Source organism: Lolium rigidum, chromosome 7 (assembly GCF_022539505.1).
Source record: "Lolium rigidum isolate FL_2022 chromosome 7, APGP_CSIRO_Lrig_0.1, whole genome shotgun sequence".
Taxonomy (NCBI): Eukaryota; Viridiplantae; Streptophyta; class Magnoliopsida; order Poales; family Poaceae; genus Lolium; species Lolium rigidum.
In genome coordinates, this window is record NC_061514.1 from 190830168 (window position 1) to 190848911 (window position 18744).

Consider the following 18744-nt stretch of genomic DNA (forward strand, 5'->3'; position numbering starts at 1 on the left):
GCGCGAGTCGCCCTTGAGGACGAGGACGAACTCGAACCGCACGTCCGGCTCCACGTCCATCTCCGACGATGATGAAGCGGCGGCGTGGAAGGCGACGGCGAGCGTTCGGCTCGCCGCGGCCACGACCACGACCACGACCACGGCCGTGAGGTCGGCCTCCGCCTCTACCGGACATAGCGTCGAGTCTTGTTGAGATGGTGGCGGCTAGGGTTTGGGAGAGAGGCGCTAGGGTTTGTGTGTGAGAGGGACGATGAGAGGCGGCCCTTTTATAGGCCGGAGGGAGGCGGGGGAGCGGTGGCGCGCATTAACGCCGGCACGCGGAGCTAGGCGCGACGGGACGCGTCGCCGCGGGAACTGCACCGCCAATAACTTCCGTCGCGAGGTAGGCGACGGTTAGGTTAAAAATTTATTGTGCCGCTGACGAGTCGGCCCCGCCACTCCCCGCCTCGCTTTTCGTTGTGTCCGGCGTCCCCGGTGGGACGGGGACGGGCTCGGGACGCCGGACACCGTATGGGGGCGCGCCGGACAAAAATGGGCTTTGGGGGACGCGGCTGGAACGGTTTTTTTGTCCGGCGCGCCCCAAATCCCTTTGGGGGACACTTTGGGGGACGCGGCTGGAGATGCTCTTACAACACATAACATACATGTGCTGCAAAAGATCTTTACACGCAAAAATGTTTCTGGAGTTTTGGTGCTTGAGCTTTCTCAGAAGAGATTACTCTTTTCTTCTCTCTTTTGAGGGAGAAATTTTCTTTTTCATCAGGCATATAACCACTCCTTTGGAACACAGATGCAGGACTTTGTAGTATCATGAAAGTAAAATATGTGCCTAAATAGTGAGATTCTCCATGTTAATTATATACGGAGAATACATACCATTCAAAAAAAGAGTAATGTATTCCCTTTTACAGTCTACATTACAGCTATCATTAGTATTCTGAAGCGCGTACTATAAAAGGCAAGCGAGCTATCTTCAGTTAGTTCAGAATCTTGTCCATTTGTTATTTTGATGGTGATCTCAGTACCTTAATAGTAACATGTACCAGATGTCAAGTGAGTCTATGGCAATATGTGCAATGCAGTGCTAATCCTACTGTACCATCCTTAGGCCAGTGGATCTGTTTAACTTTCAGACCTGAACCTATCTACCTATCCTGGGGTGTCCCATGAAACGAACAGCTTGAATTATTTGCCTCCACTGGAAGAGCTGTAGCTGAAGTAAGAATATTCAACCTTAAATGCTTCAACCAGTGGTTAAATCCAGAAATTTCCCACCTGCCTGGGGACTTTATCTTGCTCAGAAATCAGAAAGATGATGTCCTTTTTCATTGGGAAGCCACGTAAAGAGACGGCTTCCAGAAGCTCAGGACATACACTAAATGGTCTTCAGCTATCAACTTAATCATTGAATACTCCCTGGATAGATGAGTGGTAAAAGCTTGAAGATGTTTGCCTGCCAAGCAAGAAGAAACACATCATGTGAGCATTTTTTTCTCATGTAATATTAGAAGTTAAACAAAAATTCTGGCAAAAATAACTGAAAATTTGGTGGTGCTGCATTATCTGATCACAGAACAAAAATAAAGATGGGAGCTGGATCACTTGTTGGGCTCCTTAACATAACCATAAGATCACTTCATCTCACCTCTAAACCTTAAAAGGAGAATCATCTTCGGTAGCTGGCTCCGATGCTGGAGATGAGAATGAATCACAAGAGGAGGCTCGAGCATCGATCAACATGGATATCACTTCTCGCATGCTAGGCCTATCTAATGGTGATTCACTGGTGCAGAACAATGCAATCTTCAGTACCAGAGTCATTTCTTCCACAACCCTCTTTGAGTGCAGATTGAGTCTGTTGTCGAAAACTTCCGAATTTGGTGCCGTGCTATTCATTGTCCGCCTCACCAAATTGACAAGATCTCCTCCTTTCTCAAGAGGCTGAATTGCACATTGCCCGGTCACTAGTTCCAACAAAACCACCCCGAAACTGTAGATATCGCACTTTTCAGTAACCTTCATGGTGAAAGCATACTCTGCATCACAAGAACAGCATAATTAGAATCCATAAACTGCTTAAGAAACCGATCTTTTTATGCATCAACTTGCAGGACCATATAAGCTTTGTCTGCATGCATGCTATATGGTATACGAAAGCAAATGAAACTATGCTGACAAAAAAGTTTGAGCTTTAACTGTAATTCCTAGTGCAATGAAGATCGAACCTGGGGCAATGTAACCATATGAACCGGCTACAGCGGACATTGTTCTGCTGTTGGAAATGTCAATAATTTTTGCCAAACCGAAGTCTCCCACATGAGCCTCCATCATGTCATCGAGCAGTATATTATTGGACTTAATGTCACGGTGAATCACCTTTGGTTTGCAATCACTGTGAAGATATCGTAGGCCTTCAGCAGCCCCAAAGGCGACACGATACCTGGTGTCCCAGTCCAGCAGGTACGCGTCCTTGCTACCGTGAAGCAACTCTCCAAGGCTACCATTTTCCATGTACTCATACAGTATAAGGTTGGAGTCCTGGTTGGAGCAGAAACCATATAGTTTGACGATGTTGCGGTGCCTGACATTTGCAAGGGTAGTTATCTCGGCTCGAAAGCTTTTATCTACATTGGAGCCTTCTCCCTGACACTTGAGCATCTTAACTGCAATTCGCCGACCATCAGGCATGACAGCCTTATAAACTATACCACAAGCACCCCTTCCAATGACAGCACTCTCTGAGAAGCTCTCGGTCACTTTCAAAAGCTCCGGATAGGTTATTCGCTCCTTGAGAAAGTAGTGAGGACCAGAGAACCCAGCCTTGCGCTCCTCACTGGATACAAGCTTCGGTATCTTGGATTTTAAAAGCCAGCAAACAACTGCAATCAGCACCAACGAAACTAATATGATGACGATGGAGGCAATGCTGATGATCTTCTCTCTGAGAAACCGCTTCTTCCGCGCTGTTGCTTCCCTGCTTGCATAGGATGACTTTGACGAAGCTGGACAAGCTCTGCCTTTGATACCACAGAGACCATCATTCCCAAGGAAGTTGCTGCTGTCCAGGTGCTCAAACAGTGTAGTGCTGGGAAGTGACCCAACAAGATTATTGTAAGAAAGGTTGCACTCCATAAGGCTTGAGAGTTCACTGAATGAGGAAGGAACCTCTCCTTCAAGCTCATTGTTGTTCAAGAATAGGTACTCCAGCATGCGCAAGTTCCCTAGTTGAGTTGGGATCTCCCCAGATAGCATGTTGTAGCTGACATTTAGAGCAATCTGGAGGGTATTGAGTTTGCCAAGCTCAACCGGCACATGACCAGACAGGCAGTTGCCTCCCATCTGCAGCTCTGTGAGCCGGGCAAGGCCTCCAAAACTTCTTGGAATGGTACCATTCAGACTATTGTCAGATAGCTTCAGCTGCTCCAGGTTCACTAATGTGCCAAGCTCCTGAGGAATGAGGCCGGTGAAGGAGTTTCTGCTGAGATCAAGCCTCTGCAACTTTGTACACCTTCCCAGCTCCCGGGGAATCGGTCCGTTGAGCTGGTTCGATGATATATTGAAGGCGACAAGCTCCGTCAGGTTGCCAATGCCAGCAGGCATCTGTCCGACAAAGTAATTATCCGACAAGATCAGCCTCTCTATGCTCCTGAACTTGCCGATCTCAGGTGGTATCGGGCCAGAGAACCGGTTCTGGTTCATCTCAAGCGCCGAGAGATTCTGCATCAGTGACAGCTCGACGGGCAGGCTCCCAGTTAGCATGTTGCCTCCCAACCGGAGCTGCGTTAGGGTCTTGCAAGCCTTGACACCCGGAGGGATATTACCGATGAGACGGTTCGACCCCAGGCTCAAGAAGATGAGCTTCTGGTACCTGCAGAGGTGAGGGGGGATGGTACCCGTCAACCGGTTGTCCGACAAGTCGAGCACCGAGAGTGCGCTGCTTGCTCCCAGCAAAGGAGGGATGGCACCATGGATTTGGTTGTCAAACAGCTGCAGGTACTCCAAGCCAGTGAGGTTCTGAAATTCCATGGGAATTGCGCCGGTGAGGTTGTTGATGGACAGGTCTATTCTCCTTATGACACTCAGCTGGCCGAGCTCCGGCGGGATGCCACCTTGCAGGCGGTTCTCGAAGAGGTGGAGCAGCCGGAGGGTCTGTATGTTCCCAAGCTCACGGGGGATGACTCCAGCGAGCTTGTTCTCCGACAGGTCAATCTCCACAGCGCTCTGCAAGCTCCCAAGCTCCTTTGGGATGGTGCCGTCGAGCTGGTTCCGGTAAATGTAGAGCTTGTGGAGCATAGAGAGCGCGCCGAGCTCCCTCGGGACGCCGCCGGTGAAGGCGTTGTCGTTCAAGGCGAGCATCTCGAGGTTCGTGCAGTTCCCGAGCTCCGGCGGGATGTCGCCGGTGAGGGCGTTCTGCCAGAGGATCAATGTGGTGAGGTTCTTGAGCCGGCAGAGCTCGCGGGGCAGCGGCCCGGCGAGGCTGTTCTGCGCGAGCCCGAGCACCTCGAGTCTGGCGCACTCGGTGATCTCGACGGGGATCGGGCCGGAGAGGTCGTTGAGCCCCGCGCGGACGATGCGGAGGCGCTGGAGCGCGCGGACGGACGCGGGGATCCCGCCGGTGAGGTTGTTGCTGTAGATGACGAGCTCCTCGAGGGCGGTGAGGTTGCCGATGCCGGCGGGGATCTCCCCGAAGAGGAGGTTCTCGCTGAGGAAGAGGCGGCGGAGGTACGGGAAGCCGCAGAGCTCTTGGGGGATGGCGCCGTGGAAGGAGTTGGTGCTGAGGTCGAGCACCTCGAGCGCGCGGCACGCGGCGAGCCCCGCGGGGACTGGGCCGGACAGCGCGTTCTTGGACACGTTGAGGACGCCGAGGCGCGGGAGCGCGCAGACGGCGGCGGAGAGCGCGCCACTGAGGCCGAGCCCGTGGAGCGTGACGCCCGTGATCTCGCTTGCGGCGGAGCAGGTAATGCCAGGCCACTGGCACGGCCCGCCGCCACCCGCCGCGTCGTCCCAACTGGGCAGGCGCCCGTCGATGTCCACCAGCGCGCTCTTAAACTCCCGCAGCGCCGCCGCCGCCTCCGGGCTACTACTCTCCATTTGCTCCGCCGCTGTCACAGCCGAGCCCACGGCAGCAAAGAGGGCCACGAGGAGCAAGAACCGCGCCATGGTTGCCATTGCCGCAGACTGACAAACTCCAGTGGAAGAAACAAACCCAGGAGCTGGGAGGGCCTCGGGCAGCACAGCAAGGCACGCACTAGACTTGTGGCAAGAAACAGAGTGCCATGGACCTCCTTTCCCACCCAGTGCGACAGTCGGCCATGGGCGAGCAGGGCGAGGTGGGTGGCACTAGTCACTAGTCGCGCGCGCAATCCCGATATGTAGTGAGTGGGAGCTGCAGGGAGGGAGGTTGTAGGGGGCTAGAAGAAGAGAGGTGAAGCTTTTTAAGGCGGGGCGTGCACTGTGATGTGGGCACGGGCGCCCCGTCGATGGGCCGATGACATTTCGCCGAGCAGGTGGTGCGCGGGGGAGGGCGGGGGAGTGTCGTGGACCTATCCGTCCGTCAGGGATACGACTTGTCTTTGGAAGGAATAGACTGGAGCAGTAAAGTACGTGTGTTCGTGTGGATTACGGATCACCGAAAGCGCATTTTGGTTTGGGCAAAAGGCAGACTCGTGAACGTAAGGATTAACGTAAGCACTTTGTGGCCAGCTAGGATTAGTACTTTAGTAGGTGTGTTTCATAATCACCCCGCCACGCTCTTGTTCCCATTTCTAGCACAAAGGCTCAATTAGGGCATTTTTTTTGAATAGGAGAAGGGTCCGGAGGACCCGAAGCTTCATTTAACTCGGCAGGTTACAAATTACAAGCAGGACCTGAAAGAAAAAGAAAGAGAATTACACATCAGTCCTTGCTTTTTGCGAAAAAGACCTCGCAGAAAATGAGGAAACGCGATCAAGTCCTTCTCTGCCGATGCCATTGTTGACCTTGCAGCAACGGCCACCTTCTCCACTCCGGGGACGAAACCACTTGGCGTAGAGGCGGCGATGCACGCCGTGCTGCAGACAGAAAGTCCTCCGACGCTGGAGGAAGAGAGATCCTCTGAGTTAGAACTCAGCAGGCGCGGAGTGGCCCCGTCGGCCAAGAAAAGCAACGGCGAAGAGTGCCGCCGCTTGGGAATCTCCGCAAGAGAAGCTTCGTCATCTTCTCCACCACCCCCAGATCCCGCTGCTTCCCAATCTTGGTCGCCACCACGGCTACCAAAACGGAGAAGAACGAGCGAGCATCCGGGGCGAGCGGCACCACGAACCACCACCTCGTCGAAGAAGAAAGAAAGGTGGTGCGCTGCTTTCCCCCCTCGCCTCCACGGTCGTCCATGAGAAACAACCGCACACCTTTGACCACGCTGAACCACCTCTCCCCCTCGCCGCCATGGCCGGCCAGGAGAAGCTTCACAACGCCCTTCTTCTTCATCAGACGGTGGCCATCAGCCTCAGCTTTATTTGGGGAAGCGGTGCTCCATCCCTTTGCATCTTGCTCCGACCAACAGAGCAAGAGAAGCACAAAGATGAACCCTAGGCTTGAGATCTGGCTGGGGAGATCCCAAGATCCGCTCCATCTACTGGGCAGAGAGCCCACTACCGACAAACAACCGCAATACAACTAGTATATACACAGCGGGCAGCCCCTCCTTCTCTTCTCCAGACGGCGGCGCCGCCGGAGATGAGTCGGAGGAGCCCCCGGGGGAGAAGAAGGACTCTCAGTTACTGTGGACGGGTGAGAGAGAGGAAGGGGGGAAATGAGCTCTTTTCCAATTAGGGCATTGAGGTTTTTGCATTCAACTATTGGGATGAGCTGCTCTATTCAAGGTAAGCATGTCATGCATGTGCTTGATAGCTTAATGTTATACATATACTAGCTATTAAGACTGGTTAGTTAAAAATTGTACCGTTACATTTGTCATACAAATTATATTTGTGCGTATAAAAAGAACAAAGGCTTGTTTTATCACATATTAAACATGTTCATATAAACGAACAGCTGCCAGTGGCGGAGTTTGGCAGAAAATCGGGGGGGGGGGGGGGGGGGGGGGCGCAAATGGCAAAATATGAGCATTTGGGCAGGGGAAAATGGTCAGAAAAATCCTTCATAGTTTGGTACAAAGCTTGGGGGGGGGGGGGGCTGGCTTGCACTAAGCTCCACCACTGGGTACTGCCAAGGGGGATACAACCGGCTGCTGATGGTTGCTCAAGACTTTTTTGGCGGCATATTAGTAGACTAGATAATGGATAGTCTCTTCATATGCTTCGTTTTTATATGGTTGATTCATGTATTGACCTTATTTGCTCCTTGATTGTAAAACACTTAATAGTTTGTTACCCAAACTTAGAATAAATGAAACTCGAGTGATGCAAAGGCTTGGACAATGCTACCATAACGAAAAAACTGCCAAGGGTGAGAGAGGAGGCGACTCCAAAAAACAAAATAGGGTTCTGCACCCTCGTCGGCGATACTGCCGGTCTGCTTCCCCTTCGGTGGCCTTGGCGCCTTGAAAGTGTAGTGGACCATGGACCCTCGCCATCGGTAGGGTTCCCATTCTTCCCTTTTTAGGTATTTTCGGGATAGTGAGGTGGCGACGACAGCCTAGAGTCAGAATAATGTCCTCCCTGCCCTATCCTCGCTCTGACACTGCGTCTAGCACCAATAGAGGGCATGGGGAGTTGTCTTCCCGGCCGATTTTGTAGGCCCCGGTCGGTGTTCGTGTCAGTTGGTGTGGTTGCAGGTTTGACCTTCCGATCTATGTTCTCATCTTTGGTGATGGTTGCTACTTTGGTGCGTTGGTCATTTCGGAGCCTTAGCATGACGACTTCACGCCCGACTATATCAGGATCTACTATGATACTTTTGCCTTACTCCGCTGAGGGAGGAGTGAGGACAGTGGCACACCCTCGGCTTGCTCTAGTGCTTGTAGTAATCGCTAGCTAGATGGTCTAATGATTTGTTTATATTTTTTATTAATTTTATGGCTCTTTGTATTGTTGTTGATGGTTATTAATATATCGGTGAATGCTTTTGAAAAAATAACATGTTCTCCAGAGATCGTCGAGAGATGTCTTTAGCTCTGTATGGCCGTAATTCAAGGAAAACTTTGGCCAAGTAGGCAATTACCTGTCATTTCAAGTTTTCAACCCCGTAGAGTTCGCTAGGTTTCATGTCGTGTCGGCTCGAGTTAGCTCCATCGCCTAGCTAGCTAGCAACACACGAAGACGGCCAAACTTTACATCACATCACATAAGAGCGATCGCTTCAGGAAATAATCATGTCTTGTACGGCTCATTAGAGAATTATTAAACCAGGAAAATTCAGATTCTTTATGGAATCATGTCACTCTCTTTTGTCTAAAAAATCCTGTCACTCTCTCCCTGTCGCAATCTTCAGCTCGGCATGGAAATTGATCCCTTAAATTATTATTTCTGTTTTCTTGTTTTAACTATACCACTCCAAGCAAGAAAACTTTGTGAGCTGATGGAAATGCATGGGATGGACACAACCACCGTCTGTTGATTCGTCTGTTGATTCCTAGTCGAGTGAGATATATATGCTTCCAATGCTGGTGACCTGATCCTCACATGGCTCCATGTACGGCTGTTCCAATTAATTGTTTTTGATTACGTATATTTTGAGGTTGTACTAGTGTCCAATTATCTATAAAAAATGTCGCTAATTTATCTAAATTTAGTTGTATCTAGACAATATTTAGTGTATGGATACATCTGAATTTACTTTTATTGACGGAGGGAGTAACTAATATACCTTTCAACCTGTATGTACATGTATTTCTATACACGCTATAATCTACCGATACATATAATAGCATCAAAATGACCAGTTTTTGACCGGGCTGGTCATCTGGAATAATAAACCGTATGAAACCTTGTGCTGCCATATCAGCAGACATCACTGGTTAGGCCAAGAATTTTTGTAGGATATGCAGGCAGAAAATTCAGCAGCCGATATGGACCATTAGGATCAGCATAGTTCATGCATGTATGCAGGGTAAGGCATGCATCTTATTTATTTAGTGAGGTCAATCTAACGTTCCGCATGAAATAATCGGTCCTTTTTGTACTGTCTGAACTGGCACAGTGTGGTCGTCTCCCGTTCGGCCAAGATACCCTTGTCTGAACTGGCACAAAAGTTAGGCCCGAGGCAACCAAGGCTTATTTCTTGGGAGTACATGAGACCTAAACAAAGCTATCGTATCAAGAAGAAGAAACGATGATGTTTCTTCTCTCGAGTAAAGACGAAATGTTTGATCATATCATATCTACGGGGTAGATAAATTAGGCCACCGGTGTATGGAGGCCGTGCCTAACAGTGTAGGAAGATGGATGGATGAACTCATGAACAGTGTACCTAGGTGTGTAAAGTAAAGTGATGAAGTGCGGCATGTGCTCGACGCGACGAGATGAACGATGTCGGACGCAAGTTGGGAAAGAAACCTCATCCTTGGCCTGTTGAATGTTGCCACTGACGACTCTCTCATCGGGGGTGTGCACTACTGATAGATCGGGTGAGTGCCCCGGGGTCATCCGTCGTCCTCAGATGTGCGACGAATAATTTGCCTTACTGCTCCTGGAGTTTGCACCTGAAATGATGTAACCGGAGAGCTTTGCACTCAGGCGCCTTTCTCTAGTTAATCCATGCTCTTCATGTTTAGGGCATCTCCAGCGGCGACGCATTTCCGTTGAGGCCCAGTAGCTCGACCTGGAGGTGGCGGCGGCGGAGGCGGCAGAGCGCGCGGAAGGGCGCCTCGCGGCGAGAGATCGCCAACGCCAAGGCCGAGCTCACCGACGCCAGGGCCGAGCTCGCGGAGGCGCGGGCGGCCATCGCGGCCCCTCCGGCCGACGCCGTCATCCACGACATCGCGGACGACGACGTACCCATGCCCATGCGCTTCGAGTGCGCCGGCGACCAGCGGATTCTGCTCGCGTCCTTCGAGTCCCTGGCTGGGGACGCCCAGCGCCGTCAGGCTTGGGTGGCGGAGGAGGAAGCCCACAGCTATGCGATGGCCATGGCTCGGGGGTTAATGTGCTCCGACCTGAACTCGCTCCAGCGTAGGGGCCCTTCTCCCGCGTGGGTCGAGCAGGAGAACCGCGAGCTGGAGGCCGCCATCGCCGCCGGGGACGAAGCGGTGGCGGCGGTGGCTAGGGACATGGCCCGCTTCATGACCGACGTTGCGACGATCCAGGCGGCGGTCCAGGCGAACGAGGACGCGGCGGCGGCGTTCCAGGCGGCGGCGGAGGAGGAGGAGGCCCGGGCGGCGGCGGAGGCGGCGGCTACCAAGGTGGCCATTGCCCAGGCGACGGCCATGTGGGATAGCTCCCTGGCCGATGCCCTCGAACGCCGCAGGCGGCAGGACGAGATGTCCAGTCGCCGGCGTGCGCGGTGCGCGGAGTGCGCGAAGCGCTCCCGCTTCAACGACGCCACCGGCCCTTCCGGCGGTCAGTAGTAGGGCGCGCGACTGCGAGTAACCGAGGCCGGTGTAGGCCGCGCGACGGCGAGTAGGTACAGCCGTTGTAATTTTAGGTTAACTCGACTAACCATCTCTGTAAAGATGGTCCTTTTAGCCAATCAATATTAATGAAAAAATCTTTTGCTTACCTAGTCACTGCCGATCGGGCCCGGATGTACCCAACGCGGACAGATTCCGCGACCGCCGAGCATCCGCGGAGACGCAAACCTGGCGCATATTTGGGCCAGGTTTGCGTCTCCACGGATGGCCCGGTCACTTTGGCCCCAGACTCATTTCCGGTCACGACGGACGAAAACGGTCGCTCAGCGTCCGTTTGCGTCGCGCCGCTGGAGCTGCCCTTACAGCCTCGCCAAATGCACCATGCAAGTGCATGAAGAATGTAAGAGCATCTACACCCGCGTCCTCCAAAGCTTTCCCAAAGAAATTTGGGGGACACCGGATACATAACCTCTCCCAGTCGCGCATTTCAAAGGCTGGTTTGGTCCAGCCGTGGCCAAATATTGTCCGGCATCCGTAGCTCATCCCTTATGTATAGAGGCTCTATCAGGAACGCCGGACACGATTTTTACACTTGTTTTTTTTTTGTTTGGAGGTCACGTTTGGAGGAAGCGGCTAGGAACGGGAGTTCTCCCCCCCCCCCAAACGCGGATTCGGTCTGGACGTCCCCCAAACGACCAATCCAGCGCTTTTGTCAAACGTCGTTAGGGGGATGCGACTAGAGATGCTTGATACGTCGCAAACGTATCTATAATTTTTTATGCTCATGCTTGTTTTACACCAATTTATAACCGTTTTATTTACACTCGTGACACTTTTATGCATTTTCCGGAACTAACCTATTGACAAGATGCCACAGTGCCAGGTCCCTTTTCTGCTGTTTTGTATTTTAGAAAGTTGTACAGGAAATATTCTCGGAATTGGATGAAATAAAAGCCAAAGTTTCTATTTTACCGAAACGAAGATGGAGTCCAGAGGAGAGACGGAGGGGGGCCAGGAGCCAACCAAACCACACCTAGGCGCGGCATGGCCCTGGCCCGTGCCTAGGGGTGGTGTGGGGCCACCTGGCGCCCACCGACCTCGCCCTTCCGCCTATAAATTGCCTCCGACGTGAAAACCCTAAAATATCGAGCCTCTGTCCATGAAAAGTTCCATCGCCACCGCCATCGTCCAGACAAGTTTCGGGGGTCAGAAGTTCCTATTCCGGCACCCTTCCGGGACGGGGATTGACCCCCGGGGCCATCTCTATCGACTCCACCGCCTCTACTTCGAGTCCATGATGGTTCGTGAGTAGTTCTCCCTGGACTACGGGTTCTCGGCTGTAGTTAGTTGGTACTCTCTCTCCCATGTACTTCAGTACAATGATCTCATGAGCTGCCTTACATGATTGACATCCATATGATGAAATCGGTGTTGTGTTTGTTGGGATCCGATAAATTGTGAAATTGTGACCAGATTGTTCATCATATTATCATACTACTGTTATTTAAGATCTCGCATGCTCTCCAGTACTTGTAGTTACCCTGATCAAGTAGTTGCATGTATCTCCAAGGGGGGAGTATTTATGCTCGATAGTGGGTTCATGTCTCTAGTTTTCTGGAATAGTGACAATAACTTCTAAGATTATAGATGTGTCGTTGCTACTAGGGAGAAAACAACAATATTTTGTCTAAGGATAATTCTATTGTTTACTTTACACACATTGCCTAATGCGATAGTTTGTTGCTTGCAACTTAATACTGGAAGGGGTTCAGATGATAACCTGAAGGTGAATTATTAGTCATAGAAGCAGTTGGATTACAGTCTATTTATTATGTTGTAATGCCCAATTAAATACTACAATAACCTTTATCTTATCATAGCATGCATTTTCATGCCCTCATAATTATCAGTTGCCCAATTGTAATTTTTTCACCCAACACATGTTATTTGGAGAGTTACCACTAGTGTAGATAGCTCGGAACCCCGGTCCTTCTGTCATCATCATTGCTCTATAGTCAACTCCGCACTGGAATACTTTCCGGAGCCATCTCCTATGTGCTACTGCTATTGTGTTACTATTGCCATTGCTCTCATATTACTATTGTTTTCATATCACCCCTGTTACTAGTGCTTTCCAGGTGCAGCTGAATTGACAACTCCGCTGTTAAGGCTTATAAGTATTCTTTACCTCTCCTTGTGTCAAATCAATAAATTTGGGTTTTACTTCCCTCGAAGACTGTTGCGAACCCCTATACTTGTGGGTCATCAAGACTATTTTCTGGCGCCGTTGCCGGGGAGGCATAGCTCTACTCATAAGTTCACCTGGGAAGTACACTTTACCTGTCTCTGTTTTTATTTTATTTTATTTTGTCTTGTTTAGTTTATTTGTGCTTAGTTTATTCCTGTTTAGCTGTATTTTTTTGGTTTACTTTTGTCTAGTTTATTTTTGTCTTGTTTTATTTTTCTTATATACCGAAAATCCATAAAAAATGAAAAACCAAAAATCTAAAAAACTGTTGTTATGGAAGAACCTGCTAGACCCTCTATGGAACATTTTATAAAGTATAGAGAATCATATAAGGGTAAAGTTATGAGAGCCGTGTTAATATTTTTGGATCTAATTGCTAAAATTTTGCTTAAATGTCATGGTATAAATTGTTGCTCTAAACAGGATACTAAACATCTTAAATTCCAATGTGGCTTTAGTAAAGAAGTTTTAATTGTGAACTATCATTGGAACAACTATATTCATTTGGGATTTGAAGAAGTAGAACAATTTGTTTTGTTTATGGGAGCTTCTGAAATAGAATCCTTCATGTCTGAAAATTATGAAACTTGTGTTGCTTGTAATAAACTTAAAGATATGGTCTCTTCTATCCTTGATTATTGCATAGAAAATTTCAGCAGTAATTATTATATCACTGATTATAAAGAAAGAGTCAGTAATGCACAAGAATATATTCACAATTTGCAGGAACCGGTGGAAGAAGAAATTGCTGAACCTAAAAGCTCGTTAGATGAAAAAGAGGAGAAGAGTCATGAACAAAAGGAGGAAGAATGGATTAGCTACCCAAGCCTACATTCTAATGAGAGTAATTCTTTATCTCTTACACTATTTGATTGTCCCCCATGCTTACTAAAGGAGGATGAATGTTATGTTCCCGTGGATTCTCTTGAAATATCTACTATGAGTAAAAAAATTGATAGTAATTATACTCCTGTTATCTATGACAATCCATCCTATTTGATAAATCTTATGATAATTCTTTATTTGTACCCAACTTCAAAATGCATGTTATTAAAGAGTTTTGCTTAGAAAATGTTTATGATAATGCTCTTGATGATGGTCCTATATTGGTTGATAATATTAATTGTACTACTATTGAAAATGAGATTGGAGGAGTCTTGACTTTATCTTGGAGCCCCATATCTCTTGAGAATGATCAAGCATCTTGTTATAAAATTGTTAACAGTGAATTTGAATGTTTTAATTCCACTATTTTTGAGCTTGATAAAAAATTATGTGTTTGTAGATCATGAAAAGCATGCTTTATGTAACATCTCAAATTTGTGAAGAAACAGAGAAAATCAATTTTTCAAATTATCCAAATTTTAGGGTTAACAAAAACTTGACTATTTTCAAATTCTTTTCTATCATGTGAATGAAGGAATGTTGTGATGTTGCCATGAGGTTTGTTTGAAGTGTTTGACAATGTTTCTAAAACCCTAAACCATGCCTATTTGGATCCAAATAGAAACAAAGAAAAAGAAAATAAAATAAAAATAGAATCACATATGAGCCTATGGCCACATTTGCAAATCTTAACCTATGCCATGTTTACTTTGTTTAGAGGGTTGAAAACATTATAAAACTCAAAACATTAGCATTTGAATCAAAGAAAAGCAAAACAAATGAAAAGAAAAATCAAAAGCAAGTCACATATGATAATGGTCATTTCTGACTTTAATAGCCTGATGCCTACTTTGAGCCCCTGTAGTTAATCTTTTCTAAACTAAACTTTCTCATTTCTTTGCTCATCATCCAAGAACACATCAAGGTGATCACAGTGGTGTTGACCAACCTTGCTAATTCATTTTTAATTGATTATAATAAGCATCCAAAGTAGCAACATTGGAACAGAATTAAGATCACCTCAAATTTGAATTTCACCAAATAAACTCCATTTTGCAAACCAATACCACCAAGGTATGTCAAACAATATTAGAGTAACACCCATAAAATATTTTGGCAAAATTCAAAATAATTTCTCTTGCGGCCATTTCAACAAACACCTGGTGTGCACCAATCTGCTATGTGCATACACTCTAATAACTAGTGTGTCTTAGCCTAAACCCTCACTCCCCTGGTCAACCTCAGCTCCCTCTACACCCCTCTGGACAATGCCAAGCACCAGCACCAATGATCACTGATGATCATGGCAATGCCAAGCCCATGCCGTGAGCTCATGCCACTCCTCCATGCCACCCCTCTCTCCACTCCTCTCTGGTTGACCTCAGCATGTCCTGGAGCTTCCCCTCTCTCTACTGAGCACGCTGGTACCAGCCCTTGGCCAAGGAGAGACTAGCACAGCCCTGGCCAGGACGTCCCCATGTCATCCAGTGACGCCAGGATCGGCATGGCCACGCCCACGGGCACGCCAGAACACACGCTCGCCCCGTCGACTCCGTCCTCGCCTTGAACCCTGCTTCTGCCCTGAGCATCGCCACGTCACTAGCTACCTCCCAGACACGACCAATTGGACCAGAGCGTCATGTAGCCGACGTCATCATCGACGACCTCCGCCGGACCCGTGACAGACACCGACGTCGCCCGAGCCATCCCGTCCACCTCCTGCTGCGCAATGAAGCACACAAGGACCGCTAGGCCACGCTGCACTGTCCTAGCTCCTCGCCCACGCCTCTGCGCTGTTGTAGCACCGTAGACACCGTCGCCATGTCCGTGAGCCTCGACACCTCTCGCTTGCTATAAAAGGAGCACTCCCCCGTGCTCAGTCTTCACACCATTCCACTCCTCTCCTCTCCCTGATCCTCCTCGAGAAAACCCCCATCCCAATTTAGCCCGTAGCCACCCAATTTCTCGCCGGAGCTCCGCCAGTACCCCTGCAAGCTCGCCGACGATTGGAGCCACCCCAGGAGCTGCTGCCGGTACCAGGAGCCTCGCCGTCGTCGACAACGCCGATCTACCTCATCGCCGACCCTCACCGGACCTCCGGTGAGCCTCCGACCCCCTAGGTTCGCTGCTAGTAGGGTTTGAGCTCGCCGTCGACGATGACGAGCCTCAGCCGTTAGATCGTGTTCTAATCCTACGACCCTCCTCGCGCGTACCGTTTCGGTGTTTTATTAGACACTGACAAGCGGGACCCGCTGTCAGGCCGCCGCGTGTGCGAGAAGCGCCACTGGGCCGGCCCGTTTCTCTTTTTCTCTGGCCCGTTAGCATTTCCCGCCTAGCCCACGAATTCAAATTTGATTTGATTCTTTTAACATAAATTCACATACTGCTGCCCACTTCAAAATTAAATAGAAAAATATCTACTGAGCCAAAATTTACGAATCAAATATTTCTGGAAAGCTTATGAAATTATCTAGCCAAATCAATCGGTTTCAACATCATAAGAATTGTAAAACACTGGTAGTAAAAATAACAAGACAGTACCTTTTCAAATTTCAAACATTTATTAAAAATTAACTATAAATTATTTTGAGTTGATTCGGCTTCTAAAAATTCACATTTCAAAAACTCTTCATGAATATGTAAAAATATAACATCAGTGTTTACCATGATCATGGGCTAGAGTAAAATATTGGCTATGTGGTTATTTCTAGCCCATTTAAATTAATAAAAAAATGGTAGTTAAATATTATGAGAGGTATCCTCTCATTTAAATCACCTTTCCAAGTAATCCAATGTGAGGTGATGACATTTGTCTACATGACCTCATATTTTATTACTAGATAAAATTAGATCTTTTCCAAAGTAGTATTTAAATTGTATGAGATGTAGTATCTCATTTAAATCATTTTCCCAAATGGATAAATATGAAGTGGTGACTTTAGTCAACATGATCTCATACTTTATTATTTGAGGAAATTAAATCTTAGTAATGTTCAATGAGAGGAAATTACTTTCAAAGGAAATAAATGGAAACCCTAGTGGGTATTAAATCTTAGTATTTGTTTTTCAATGTGAGGAAATTATTTTTCTTAAAAGAAAACAAAGACAACCAGAATGTTAAAAATGGTGTGATTCTAGATCCTCTTGTGTGAACCATTTGAGTGTTAAGTCTAGTACTTAAGTATTGTTTGGTGATTGTATACCTCGTATCCGTGTATAGACGCTAGTATCGAAGGCTACGAGGAGGAGGAGGTCTTCTACGAAGAAGAGGAGGAAAACTTTGATCACTGTACCAATCAAAGCAAGCTATTACCAATACAAGCTATACTAATAAAAGCTATACTATTGCAAGATACCCTTGCAATACCATTGTGCTTTAGGATTTGTCCAAGCCCAAGCTTTTATCTTGCAATCTTTTACTTTGTTTTATCAAGGCTTATTTTTATAGTTAACTTTGGTCTAGAGATAGAGTATTACAAGAGCATCAAACTTAGCCTAGAGAGCTAAAACTTAGTTAGCACCCCTCATGACTAGTTGCTAGTGCTAAAACTAAAATTGACTACTCTAGATGGGAACTTGTGAATCAAATGACTTTGAAAACCTTAGAATGATGAGTCATTCTACTGAAAGTTTTGAAGGTGAATATGACTTGCGAATGACAAGGTGAATTTGACAAAAACTGATGGTTGGGTTTGGATGCGATACCATTCCAACTTTAGAGTACCCCCATAATACCTGATAATGGGTAGGGCTTAACTGGAAATTTATGTACTCCCTCCGGTTCATATCAATTGACTCTAATATGGATGTATCTAGACATATTTTAGTTCTAGATACATTTATATTAAAGTCAATTAATATGAATCGGAGGGAGTATTTTACTATGGGTTCTCTCTGAACAAGCGTCATAGGGGTTATGCCGAGGCTGCCTCCATGAAAAGTGAAATGACGTGAAATAGAGGTGAATGTCTACCCAAGCCCTGTGCAGTTCCCAGGATGGAAGATTGCCATCGCTGGGAGGCCAAGCTCATAGGTGAGGTGCCTATACTAGGGTATGTAAGTGAAAGGTTAATGGTTGATGATCCGCATACTGAGTATGATTATTCAGGACTCCCTTACGGATGTAATCAAAAGTTGTGGCACAAGTGTACAACCTCTGCAGAGTGTTAAACTATTCGAATAGCCGCGTCCGCGGTCATGGACGGTTGGATGGCCATACTGTTCCGTTGTCAGATGTTTTCTAAAAATGACTTGTGACTTGAAAGGTGAATTTGACTTGATCACAACAGATTAGTGGGAATGACACTAATGTTCCCACTTGAGTAAATTTAGACAACTAAAGAGTCTTTGACTATTAAGTATTTATGAAATAAAACTAGCTTTGTGCAAATAAACCTAGAAGCTTAGAACCATGATTAGAGCTATTAGTACTTCTATTAGTGGTAGTTTGCGAGTACTTTAAAAGTACTCATGGCTTTGTCCCTAGCTATTCAAATGGCCAGACTATGAAGAGGAGCACCAGTACCAGGAGGATGGACAGCAGGATGTCTATGATAACTAGGACTACCTCCCAACATCAAGCGTTGCCTATGGAACAGATGGAACGCTACTACGTTTTTTCCGCTATGTGTTTTGTATTTGATCTGTGGATCAACTGTTGTTTTAAATGGGATCATGAGATCCCTTGTTGTAAGACGATTATGGTTTGTAATGAATAATATTCTGTGATATCAACTGTTATGTCTCGCAAAAATAATCTTCCTGGGATTGCGATGTATGGCATAATAGGCATCTGGAATTAAAAATCCGGGTGTTGACAAGTTGGTATCAGAGCCATTGTTTGACCTTAGGAGACCCTAGTTAGAATGAACGTCTGAAAAACCTAGTTTCAAAACAAATCTAGTGAAAATTTTGATGGGGTTCGTTGCATGGAAAACAAAAAATTTCTACCGCAAACAAACAAAACCAATATCCAATCTAGGAAAAACGCCAGATCTAATCTACTAGATTGAAGCAACAAGACGGATTTGATCTACATACCCTTGTAGATCGCTAAGCGGAAACGAGATTGAATCTCGTGGTTGATGTAGTCATACACTTGCCG

At 47.3% G+C, this 18744-nt stretch overlaps 1 protein-coding gene across 1 annotated transcript; it reads right to left on the bottom strand.

Annotated features, from left to right (window-relative positions):
- Positions 1 to 1280: 1280 nt before the first annotated feature.
- LOC124678502 (leucine-rich repeat receptor-like serine/threonine-protein kinase At1g17230) lies at positions 1281 to 4371 on the bottom strand. The gene is made up of 3 exons (XM_047214378.1): positions 2226 to 4371; positions 1646 to 2036; positions 1281 to 1453 (listed from the first exon to the last, which is right to left on the bottom strand). The coding sequence occupies exons 1-2, from the start codon at positions 4354 to 4356 to the stop codon at positions 1648 to 1650; spliced, it is 2520 nt and encodes an 839-aa protein (XP_047070334.1). The 5' UTR covers positions 4357 to 4371; the 3' UTR covers positions 1281 to 1453; positions 1646 to 1647.
- Positions 4372 to 18744: the final 14373 nt, after the last annotated feature.